Here is a 12,073-nt window from a genome sequence, read left to right as displayed (position 1 = left end):
CTTGGTTTAAATACCTTTCAATTTGGGGCTAATTCACATTTGCAACCGTTAGAAAAACAAACCCTGTGCAGTATCTGTGAAACCAATATGGAACACAGAGACAGAAAACATGCTGCACACATATCCTCACCATTGTCTTAAAAACTCGCATACATACACACATACACAGAAACACACGGGAAAGATGGGGGAGGGGAGGGAGGGGAGGGAGACAGACACGGATATAGACCGACCAGAGTCAAAGCGAGTCAAGTTAACGCTTTCTCCGCCCCTATCCACAAGTACCACCCCTCCCGCGTTAATTAATTACAAACAAAGCAAGCCAATCAAGTAATGCATTATTATTTTCAAGCAGAGGGAGGCGAGAGGCATGTATTTTTAAATTGATTTATTTATTTGGAGGACATTAATTCTCGGTCTGAGGCTGATTTTCAAACCGTTTGCAAAGCGCGGCTCCATTGTTCGCCGGGCGCGCAGGCCCCGCCCCCTGCTTTGTGTGCGGCGCGCGGATTGGCCGGCGCGCGCGGGGGCCGCGTCAGCGTCCGCGAGCCCATTCATCTGTGCACTTGGGCGTTGGACCCCGCATCTTATTAGCAACCAGGGAGATTTCTCCATTTTCCTCTTGTCTACAGTGCGGCTACAAATCTGGGATTTTTTTATTACTTCTTTTTAAAAAAAACTACACTTGGGCTCCTTTTTTTGTGCTCGACTTTTCCACCCTTTTTCCCTCCTTCCTGCGCTGCTGCTTTTTGATCTCTTCGACTAAAATTTTTTTATCCGGAGTGTATTTAATCGGTTCTGTTCTGTCCTCTTCACCACCCCCACTCCCCCCTCCCTCCGGTGTGTGTGCCGCTGCTGCTGCCGCCGCCGCTGCTGCTTACCCCGTCGTTACACCAACCCGAAGCTCTTTGTTCCCCCCTTGGATCTGTTGAGTTTCTTTGTTGAAGAAGCCAGCATGGGTGCCCAATTCTCCAAGACCGCTGCGAAGGGAGAAGCCGCCGCGGAGAGGCCTGGGGAGGCGGCTGTGGCCTCGTCGCCTTCTAAAGCGAATGGACAGGTAAATTCTACCTGTGGTTCTGGTCATTTCTTTGGTGTCTTTCTCTAGTCCCGACGCTTCCCCTTCCCTTCTGGTCGTGCCCGAAGCGCCTTCGGCGGAGAGGACCGTGACCAGATTCCAGTCTGAAAGTTGAATGGAAATCGATAGCTTAAATTGTCAATTTCTTATAGGTGGGGTCTCCCCCCACCCCAAAGTAGTGGTTCCCGGAGAATCCTGGTGAATTCTTGTGTAGACGGGAGGAATGAAGGATAAATCGTCTAAAATGGCGTGTTTGGAGCTTGGCAGAACGTGACTAGCTAGGTGCTACCCCACACCCCCGCACCCAGCCAGGTTGCATTTGTGTTTAGTGGGCACAAAGGTATTTGAGTGTCTCTCGTGTTTGTTGTCGAGACTGGGTCGCCTTCAAGATTTCTGAACTGGTGTGATTGTGTACGTGGGTAGGGAAGGGGGGGGGGAGGGCGAATAGGGATGGCGGTGGAGAAAGGCGAGGAGGGAAGAAGTGCTGTCTTATTGTATGCCGAGGCGGCGTGCCCTGGGTTCTTGGAAAGGTGGCTGGCTGGCTGGAGCTGGGCAGAAGGGTTTCACTACCTTTCGGTGGGCTTTTCCCACTGTTCTAAACCTTTATTCGTAGTTGTCTCTGGAATTACACACCCATCTGACTTTTAAATGGTCTCCCTAGTGTGGGAAGACTCTGTGGGTCCTTGAGGAACCTGTCCAGATGGTCAGCAAGAGGCAGTTCTTGTGTTTCGGTCGAGATTGTTGGTGTGCGTGCCGCCTGGACCACTGCGGGGGCTGCCCCTGCGATGCCCGAACCCAGGCGGATGGCTACGGTTGGGTGGGCCCGAGAGGTCGGCCAAGGGTGGCTGCTTCACAAACACCGGGCACCCACCACGCCTCTTTTCCTAGAGCAGAGGCCGTGTTGCTTCGGCGGCAAGCTCTGCCAAGAGGCTTTGAACCCGTTAAAAATGCAAAATGAGCCGCCTGGGCGCGCCCGGGCTTTGCAGAATCACTGGCGAAGGTGGGCGTGGAAGCAGAGCCGAGACCTCTGAAATAATCGGTTTCCCCCTGCCTTGTTAGTTTTATCCAGACCAGGATGCCACCTGAGCTTTGTTTGCGGGCTCCGGGCTGCGCTATCCGGGCTTGGGGGCGCCTTGGCCAGCGGGCAGGGCCCGACCCGGCAGGGCGGGGTGGCCCGGCCGCCCCGCCCCTCCGCGCCAGCCTGAGCCCCGCTCCGCGCGGTGGAGCCGCAGCGCCCCCTGCCGACCCAAGGCCTTTGGGGGGCGTAGGGCCTTTGCGCGCGCAGCCCAGGCGCTTCTGGCTGGAACGCTGGGATCCCCCCTGGGAGTTCTTGGTGTTTTGAAGGCGTCTTTAGAGTAGGGAGAAAGGGGGATGTGTAACCTAGGTGCAGATCACCCGCTCTGGCTCTGTGCCTCCTTCCAAAGGACGTTTGGCGTATCATATATTACGTGACTCCTTTATCCCAAAGCCCTTGAGGCGAAGGTCGGAATGGGTTACCCTTTGCTTTCCACGTTTCAGACTCGGCCGTTTTAAGGCCTCGGGGGCATTTATTGCGTAGTCGAGGCTTCCTCAGTGCCTTTAGGCATCCCAAACGGCACTGCCTCCAGGTCTTCGAGGAACTCTCCTCTGGGCATCCAATCCCGCCTCCCCATGAAGGAGAAGGTCTCCAAAACCAGAGGGGCCCCGGGGGACGCTAGTCCGTCCCGGTCCAGGAGTGGGGGCGGGGATGACAGGCCCAGGCCCCCTTCAGTGACCTCCCGCTTTCTCTGCCCCGCAGGAAAATGGCCACGTGAAGGTAAACGGCGACGCTTCTCCCGCGGCCGCCGAGCCCGGCGCCAAGGAGGAGCTGCAGGCTAACGGCAGCGCCCCGGCCGCCGACAAAGAGGAGCCCGCGGCCGCCGGGAGCGGGGCGGCGTCACCCTCCGCGGCCGAGAAAGATGAGATGGCCGCCGCCGCCCCCGAGGCCGGGGCCAGCCCGGCGGAGAAGGAGGCCCCCGCGGAGGGCGAGGCCGCCGAGCCCGGCTCGCCCACGGCCGCGGAGGGGGAGGCCGCGTCAGCCGCCTCCTCGACGTCTTCGCCCAAGGCCGAGGACGGGGCCACGCCCTCGCCCAGCAACGAGACCCCGAAAAAAAAAAAGAAGCGCTTTTCCTTCAAGAAGTCTTTCAAGCTAAGCGGCTTCTCCTTCAAGAAGAACAAGAAGGAAGCGGGAGAGGGCGGTGAAGCCGAAGGCACCGCCGGCGCCTCCGCCGAAGGCGGCAAGGACGAGGCCGCCGGGGGCGCCGCTGCGGCCGCCGGCGAGGCTGCGGGCGCGGCCTCCGGGGAGCCGGCGGCGGCGCCGAGCGAGGAGCCGGCCGCGGGCGAGCAGGGGGCGGCGGGGGGCGACCCGCAGGAGGCCAAGCCCGAGGAGGCCGCCGTCGCGCCCGAGAAGCCGTCTGCTAGCGAGGAGGCCAAGGCCGCCGAGGAGCCCAGCAAGGCCGAGGAGAAGACCGAGGAGGCCGGGGCCAGCGCGGCCACCTGCGAGGCGCCCTCGGCCGCGGGGCCCGGCGCGCCCCCGGAGCAGGAGGCGGCCCCCGCGGAGGAGGCAGCGGCCGCCGCGGTGTCGTCAGCCTGCGCAGCTCCCTCACAGGAGGCCCAGCCCGAGTGCAGTCCAGAAGCCCCCCCAGTGGAGGCGGCAGAGTAAAAGGGCAAGATTTTTTGAGATAATCGAAGAACTTTTCCCCCCCCCGTTTGTTTGTTGGAGTGGTGCCAGGTACTGGTTTTGGAGAACTTGTCTACAACCAGGGATTGATTTTAAAGATGTCTTTTCTTATTTTACTTTTTTTTAAGCAGCAAATTTTGTTTTTAACCACCTACCCACAGATCCCATCTCAGATCATTCTGTTACCACCATTCCAACAGGTCGAGGAGAGCTTAGTTACCTTCCTCTGCCTTGTTTCTCTTTTATTTTTATTTTTTGCATCAGTATTAATGTTTTTTGCATACTTTGCATCTTTATTCAAAAATGTAAACTTTCTTTGTCAATCTATGGACATGCCCATATATGAAGGAGATGGGTGGGTCAAAAAGGGATATCCGATGAAGTGATAGGAGACACGATGGAGAAATTTGGTGGTGCATAACATTGCCAAGATAATGTACCACTAGTAAGGATGGTGTAAAGGCTTAGTCTTTTTTTTTTTTTTAAAGAAAAGTTATTACGATGTATTTTGTGAGGCAGGTTTACAACACTACAAGTCTTGATTAAGAAGGAAAGAGGAAAAAAAAAACACCAATACCCAGATTTTTAAAAAGATCATAGTCTTAGGAGTTCATTTAAACCATAGGAACTTTTCACTTATCTCATGTTAGCTGTACCAGTCAGTGATTAAGTAGAACTACAAGTTGTATAGGCTTTATTGTTTATTGCTGGTTTATGACCTTAATAAAGTGTAATTATGTATTACCAGCAGGGTGTTTTTAACTGTGACTATTGTATAAAAACAAATCTTGATATCCAGAAGCACATGAAGTTTGCAACTTTCCACCCTGCCCATTTTTGTAAAACTGCAGTCATCTTGGACCTTTTAAACACAAATTTTAAACTCAACCAAGCTGTGATAAGTGGAATGGTTACTGTTTATACTGTGGTATGTTTTTGATTACAGCAGACAATGCTTTCTTTTCCAGTCGTCTTTGAGAATAAGGAAAAAATCTTCAGATGCAATGGTTTTGTGTAGCATCTTGTCTATCATGTTTTGTAAATACTGGAGAAGCTTTGACCAATTTGACTTAGAGATGGAATGTAACTTTGCTTACAAAAATTGCTATTAAACTCCTGCTTAAGGTGTTCTAATTTTCTGTGAGCACACTAAAAGCGAAAAATAAATGTGAATAAAATGTACAAATTTGTTGTGTTTCTTTATGTTTTGATAAAATACTGAGACTTTGAGGTTCTAGTTTCATTTTGAAGAAGATCTCGCATGCCATCAAGAGTAAATTTTCTTGTGGTTTTTAATCTGAAGTTTTCAAACTCGGAAATTTGTAATCAGTAGTATCAGATTACGTACAGGAATATTTTACAACATTCCATGTCAAATCTGTTACCATTTATCTGCATTTAGTTTTCATTTAAAAATTGAACAGTTATTTTTATTGTAGTTAATAGCATGTCAGGATGAATCACTTAATACAAAAGTGGTATGACCCAAAGACTCTTTAAATGTCTTATGTGAAAATGTCATAAAACTACCTTTTTTTTTTTTTTTTGTGATGCAGATCCCAAAATAAATTTATACTGAGTGAGAGTCTGTTTAATCCAAACCGCAGGTGGGTCATGAAAAGTGACCGAATGTGTTTCAAAAACTGATGGTGTATTACCTGCCATTGTAATTGCTTAGTGCTTGGCTAATTTCCAAATTATAGCTTAGAGTACGCATTATACTTAGGAAAAAAGCTTATGTAAAGAAGTAATGGTGGTGAATGGACGACTTTGTCAGTTATGGGCCTTTAGTACTTGCCTCAATTCAATAGTTGCAAGCATTTTTTTTTTTAATGAAAGTAGTGTGTTAGCATCTTGTTATTCAAAGGAAAAGATAGAGAATAAAATTTCCTTGTATAGTAATAATCCTTACTAGTTTACCTTCTTTGCTCTTTACCACCCGTAACTGGATTTATTTTCTTCACTGGACCCTAAACTGAATGGAATTTTAAGATAAAGATGGGTATCAAATATCATTACTTCACTAAATGCAAAGAAAAGCGTTTATGCACACCTGCTATGCTGTTTTTGAGCAGTGTGCCTTGTAGGGTTCACAAGTCAGTAGTGAACCACGTTTGTAATAACTGAATGTCAAATCTTAAACTCATTAGAAAAATAAATTAGCTTGACATACGGTTTTAATTGGAATAATGGATTATAAATAATAGTTCATGACCTCTTTACCCTCCCCACTAATAAAATCAAATAACACTTGGAGGAGTGTAATTTTAGTTGGTGTTTCTTGATCTTGGAGGATGTTTGAAAGTTAAACGTCAAATCTGGTAACCAAAGGACCGCTTTATGGGGTATTCCACCTTACCAACTTCTTCTCAAATACCCACTTGGACAAGTATAGCACTTGGTATGTGGTAGGACTCAGAAAAAAAATAGATTTTAAAAAGTAACTCCTGAGTAGTCAAAAATACTATGTAGCAAACTATATTACTAGGTTTGTTTTTTTAACAGCTGGAATTTATTAAGATGCTTACTTTGACTTTAATCATTGCCTAAAACACTTTGGGTGGTATTGATGGAGTGGTGGGTTTTCCACCAAATGATTAAGTGAAATTTGACATATATCTTTTCATCCAAAGTTTTGTACATCACATTGTTTTCTAATGGAAAAATGTTAATATGGCTTTTTGTATTACTAAAATAGCTTTGAGATTAAGGAAAAATAAATAACTTGTACAGTTCAGTATTGTCTATTAAATCTGTTTTGGCAGTATGTATAAAGGCATTTGCTATGGTTATAAAATAATTCCTCTGGATTATAATCATTTGATCCAATTCCTATTGCTTGTAAAATAAAGTTTTACCAGTTGATATAATCAAGCTTGCTAAAATAGGATTTTTTACAAATTTAATTTTAAAATGCAAGTTGTAGAGAAATTTTTAAAATCTTGAGTGTTGATGGTAAGTATAACTTATTCAATTTAAGGAATTTAGAAGGTATGCTTGACATCATACTTTGCATATAAAGTTATATCCATTGAAGGTGAGTTACAATGCTCACAAGTCAAATAAAAATTTTAATGATAGAACTTGATAATGTATTTGAGAAACAATGTAATTTATATTTCCGCTCATATGAATATAAACTTAATAAAACTCTGCAGTTAAGGTTAAGGATTTGGGGGAAGGGTGCTTTTTGCTTTTATATATTTTAGGTAAGTCCAACTGGGAGGGGCATGTAGTTTAACATAGCCCAAGTTAGCTTTGAAAATTAAAAAATTAGTTAAGTAACAGGGCTATTAGCTTTTATCTTTCCTTTAATCATTCACTGTGCAAATTGAGCATTTTTTTCCCTCTCCACTTCGAAGCTATATGAAAGTACTTAAAGCAGGGTGTGGCAAACAGGAATTTTAAAATGCTTTCAAATGCTCCAGTCCCTGCTGGGTATTCAAGTTCTAGCACTCCTTTAAATTACACCCAACAATGCTATTTTTAAAATGGAAAATAAATACTTCTAAAAGATGTGAATGTTAACCATGTTTTATGTTCCTGAAAAAGTGATAAATTCCTGATCCTGAAATACTATCTATAGTTCTTCCTCTCAACTGTTCAACATCAACTTTAAAACAAACCAAAATTTCTATTCCATCATAAGATCTAGCAGCTGAAAGTATGTAAAATAATTCCTTCAAAATTTTTAGAAACCCTGATAATCTCAATTCTAGTGGTCTTTTTTCTTTCTTTTAATAAATTTATTTTATTTTTGGCTGCATTGGGTTTTGTTGCTGTGCGGGCTTTCTCTAGTTGCAGAGAGCAGGGGCTACTCTTTGTTGCGCTGCGCGGGCTTTTCTTACTGCAGTGGCTTCTCTCATTTGCGGAGCATGGGCTCTAGGCGCGTGGGCTTCAGTAGTTGTGGCATGGGGCTCAGTAGTTGTGGCTCACGGGCTCTAGAGCGCAGGCTCAGTAGTTGTGGTGCACGGGCTTAGCTGCTCCGCGGCATGTGAGATCTTCCTGGACCAGGGCTCGAATCCGTGTCCCCTGCATTGGCAGGTGGATTCCTAACCACTGTGCCACCAGGGAAGTCCTCAGTTCTAGTGTTTTGATAAAATTAGAGCATAACACTTTTTCGTACTACTAGTAAATGCGAAATGAGAATATCTTTGTCAATTGATCCTTTTACAATTTCTCTTATTTCCAGGGAAAGGTGAAAGGCAACAGGATTACTCATCATTTAAAATTTCAATGAATATAACATTTCAGTTGAATTTGTTAAGTTGGCATTACAGATTGTCTTCCTAACAAGTGGGCAAGTGTTCCTTAATTTTGAAATGTGTGTTATGGACTGGATAAAGTGCTAGAATTCTGTACCTGGGTAAATTAGTGGGGGTGAGAAAAGGAAAGGGAGAGAGTTATAAATCAGAAGTCTAAGAAAGCCCTCAAAGCAAGTGTTAATTCAAATGACACATACCTGCATTTTGGGAAAGCACCATCCAATAAAAATATAATTCTAGCCACATATGTAATTTTAAACTTTTTCAGTAACCATAATTTTTTTTAAATGAGGAACAGATTAAATTAACTTCAATAATCTTTATATCCAAGATATTTGAACATGTAAGCAATATAAAAATTACTGAGATAGTTTATATATTTTTTCTTACTAAGTCTTTGAAATTCAGTGATTTTAGACTAATAGCACATCTCAATTTGGACCAGCCACATTCCAAATGCTTACTGGCCATATGTGGCTACCATATTGGAGGGCACATGTCTGGAGAATTAGGGTGTGAGAGTCAAGGAATGATTAGAAGTGTTGGGCTACAGACTATTTGCAAAGTGGCGCTTTGTAATTAATTCCATGAGCTTCAAGGGCTTAGCTTTTGAGTCAACATTTGTTTCTCTACTCAACATCAAGTTTTTTCTAGATTTCAAACCATTTTAAGCAGTTAATATGGCATTGATGTTACAAATAAACATGGTTAGATTTTTTTTTTTTTTTTTTTTTTTTTTTTTTTTGGGGCCCAGCCGCTCCGCGGCATGTGGGATCTTCCCGGACCGGGGCGCGAACCCGGTTCCCCTGCATCGGCAGGCGGACGCGCAACCACTGCGCCACCAGGGAAGCCCCCAACATGGTTAGATTTTTGAAAGAACTTGTTATGGGCTATATTGTCCCCCCAAAAATTCATGTTGAAGCTCTAACCTCCAGTACCTTAGAATGTGACTGTATTTGGAGACAGGGTCTTTAAAGAGGTGATTAGGTTCAAATAAGGGTGTTAGGGTCAGCCCTAATTTAATGTGACTTATGTCCTTATAAGAAGAAAATAATTGGACATACTGAGAGACACCAGAGGCGCATGTGTATAGAAAAAAGACCACGTGAGGACACAACAAAAGGTGGCCATCTGCAAGTCAAGGAGAGGGGCTTCAGAAGATGCCAGACCTCTCAGCGCCTTGATTTTAGACTTCTAGCTTCCAGAACTGTGAGAAAATAAATTTCTATTGTTAAAACCACCCAGTCTGGTATTTGTTAATGGCAGCCCTAGCAAACTAATACAGGACTCCAGGGTAAGAATGGAAAGATTGTCTGACCTTAGCTGAAGTTGTAAAGAATTTTACAGGCTTGCTTTTCCTCCTCCTGCAGTGGAAGAGAGACTACTTTCTAGCTTGAGATTTTTATCATTATTGTTTTACCCTAGAAAAGAGAAACGATAGTTTCAAAATTAGAAAGATAAATTACATCTCTATCTTAATTCTTTATTAATAAGTTGATGGGAAAAATCTCTGAAACACGAATAGTGAAAAAATATTGTCTAAAAATACAATGTAATGTTATGTCTGAATTTATCCATCTCTTTGTATTTTCCGTGCAATTTATTTGTGCAAGAAACTGAGTTATTTATCCTATAATTTCCAGTGTGAATTTTGCCAGTTGCACCTCATGCTGTCATTTAATACATTCCTTCCTCTTTTCTGTACTTCTTGTATTTTCTGTAAACTGATCAATAGATCTAGAGGCTTGATCAGATTCAGGTTCAAAGGACTATATCATAGGTGATGGTATATATTTCTATCAGAAGGCACGTATGCCTGGTTGTTTCTCTTTTTGTGATGTTTGAAGTCATTGATCTTTGCTTAAATCCATTAATTTAACTTAGAGTTGTAAAATGGCATTACTCTAATTGTCTTTCCTTTTTCTATTATTTGTGCAGCTACTCTATAAAAAGAAACTTTCCTTCATCAACCATTTGGTTGTTCTGAGGTACATTTCTTTATGGAAAGGCAGAATAAATGTTTGATTTTTTCCCTCTATTTACTGATTTTCGGAATAATGAGTTGGTTCCTTAATATCCTCCAAAGGTGACCAATGATGGTATTTGTTGTTTAGTATACTTACACATTCATCGATTTAAGCTTATTTGATATAAGCAATGTAAATGATGCTCTGATTGACTCATGGTAGATTATCTTTTAAATTTACAGAATTCAATAAATGAAATCAGTTTAAATTCTATTAAGATGCTACTTGGGAATGTGCAAAAAATAAATGGAACTCGACATTTACTCAAATGAATTGGATTTACATATTTAAATGTGGGCATGCCCCTAAATTTTAGTTGAGGTGTCATGTCGAGAAGGCTTCTGTTTACATAATTTCAAAGAAATAGGAAGCATTGCAATTTTTTCTCTTACCCAATAATTACTGCTGGGTAATCATTTTAAATGTCATCAAAATCTATGAACTTAACACTTTACTCCATGTAGTAAGAAAAATGTCTGGAAATTTACAAGCTTGAGGAGCCTCAGCAATCACTAGTCATGGAGGCATACATTTTAGCACTTGATGAAGTGGTACACTAAATAGAACATGTTGGTCGGCAGGCATTACTAATTTCCCCGGCAGAATATTAAAACATCTGTGATGGAGCATAGGTCAGTGAAACTGGCAATTTTTAAAGAAAAATTATACTCAGTGTAGAGCCCAGAGCCCCCTATGGCAGGATTAATTGGCTGCTTTTATACAGAAGTTTTGAGGAAGTTGAATTTAAGTACCGTAAGGTAATATTCTCTTTGAAGGAAACTACTAACTAGAGCTACTTATTTTAATGTTTTTAAAAAATTGGCGAGCGCTGAATGAGGCAATTGAGTATTTAAAATAGATAACATTTCAACAGATATGAGTACACAGTGAAATTATAAAGGAAAAGAAGCCTATGGACTTGGTCAGGTTATATTACCAAATATTAATTTTTAACTAGAAAAATTAATTATCATGACAATGTCATTTTCCTCCCATTTCTGGGGCACTATTATAGTTTAAGTATTGGAATAAACTGGTACAAATAATGTCATTTTCTTTTTAACATATATGTTTTGATATGTTAAAAACATAAGTTATTGGTAGAAGTTTTGGAATGAGAATTTTAAAAAATTTTAATGGGAATTTTAAAAAATTTATTGGTATATACCTTCTAAATTTAAAATTTCATTTGATCCAGAAGTGAAATTTATCAGCACTCCAATGATGTATTTATTTCAAACAAACAAAAAAATGTGCAAATACTAGAGTTTCTTCTCAAAACTATAATAAAAGTTGTCATTCATATCTCTTGAGAAAATCTATATTTTTCAACATTCTTACACAGAGCACAATGATTTTTCATGCTTATTTTTTTAAATTTAATTATTTTTTTTATATAGCAGGCTCTGATTACTTATCTGTTTTATACATATTAGTGTATATATGTCAATCCCAATCTCCCAATTCATCCCACCACCACCACCCCACCCCCACTTTCCCCGCTTGGCGTCCATACATTTGTTCTCTACATCTGTGTCTATATTTCTGCTTTGCAAACTGGTTCATCTGTACCATTTTTCTAGATTCCACATATATGCATTAATATACGATATTTGTTTTTCTTTCTGACTTACTTCACTCCGTATGACTGTCTCTAGGTCCATCCACGTCTCTACAAATGACCCAATTTCATTCCTTTTTAAGACGGAGTAATATTCCATTGTATATATGTACCACATCTTCTTCATCCATTTGTCTGTCAATGGACATTTAGGTTGCTTCCATGACCTGACTATTGTAAATACTGCTGCAATGAACATTGGGGTGCATGTATCTTTTTGAATTATGGTTTTCTCAGGGTATATGCCCAGTAGTGGGATTGCTGGGTCATATGGTAATTCTATTTTTAGTTTTTTAAGGAACCTCCATACTGTTCTCCATAGTGGCTGTATCAATTTACATTCCCACCAACAGTGCAAGAGGGTTCCCTTTTCTCCACACCCTCTCC

The 12,073-nt window shown here is 42.3% G+C and overlaps 1 protein-coding gene across 1 annotated transcript; it reads left to right on the top strand.

The window, feature by feature from the left end:
• The first annotated feature begins 425 nt into the window (after positions 1–425).
• On the top strand, positions 426–6,643 carry MARCKS (myristoylated alanine rich protein kinase C substrate). The gene is made up of 2 exons (XM_024115580.2): positions 426–1,057; positions 2,853–6,643. Exons 1-2 carry the CDS (start codon positions 956–958, stop codon positions 3,753–3,755), a joined length of 1,005 nt encoding a protein of 334 aa, XP_023971348.1. The 5' UTR covers positions 426–955; the 3' UTR covers positions 3,756–6,643.
• The last annotated feature ends 5,430 nt before the right edge of the window (positions 6,644–12,073 follow it).

This window comes from Physeter macrocephalus, chromosome 10 (assembly GCF_002837175.3).
Source record: "Physeter macrocephalus isolate SW-GA chromosome 10, ASM283717v5, whole genome shotgun sequence".
Lineage (NCBI taxonomy): Eukaryota > Metazoa > Chordata > Mammalia > Artiodactyla > Physeteridae > Physeter > Physeter macrocephalus.
Note: the sequence above shows the minus strand (reverse complement) of the source record. Positions and strands in the feature narration are given on the sequence as shown.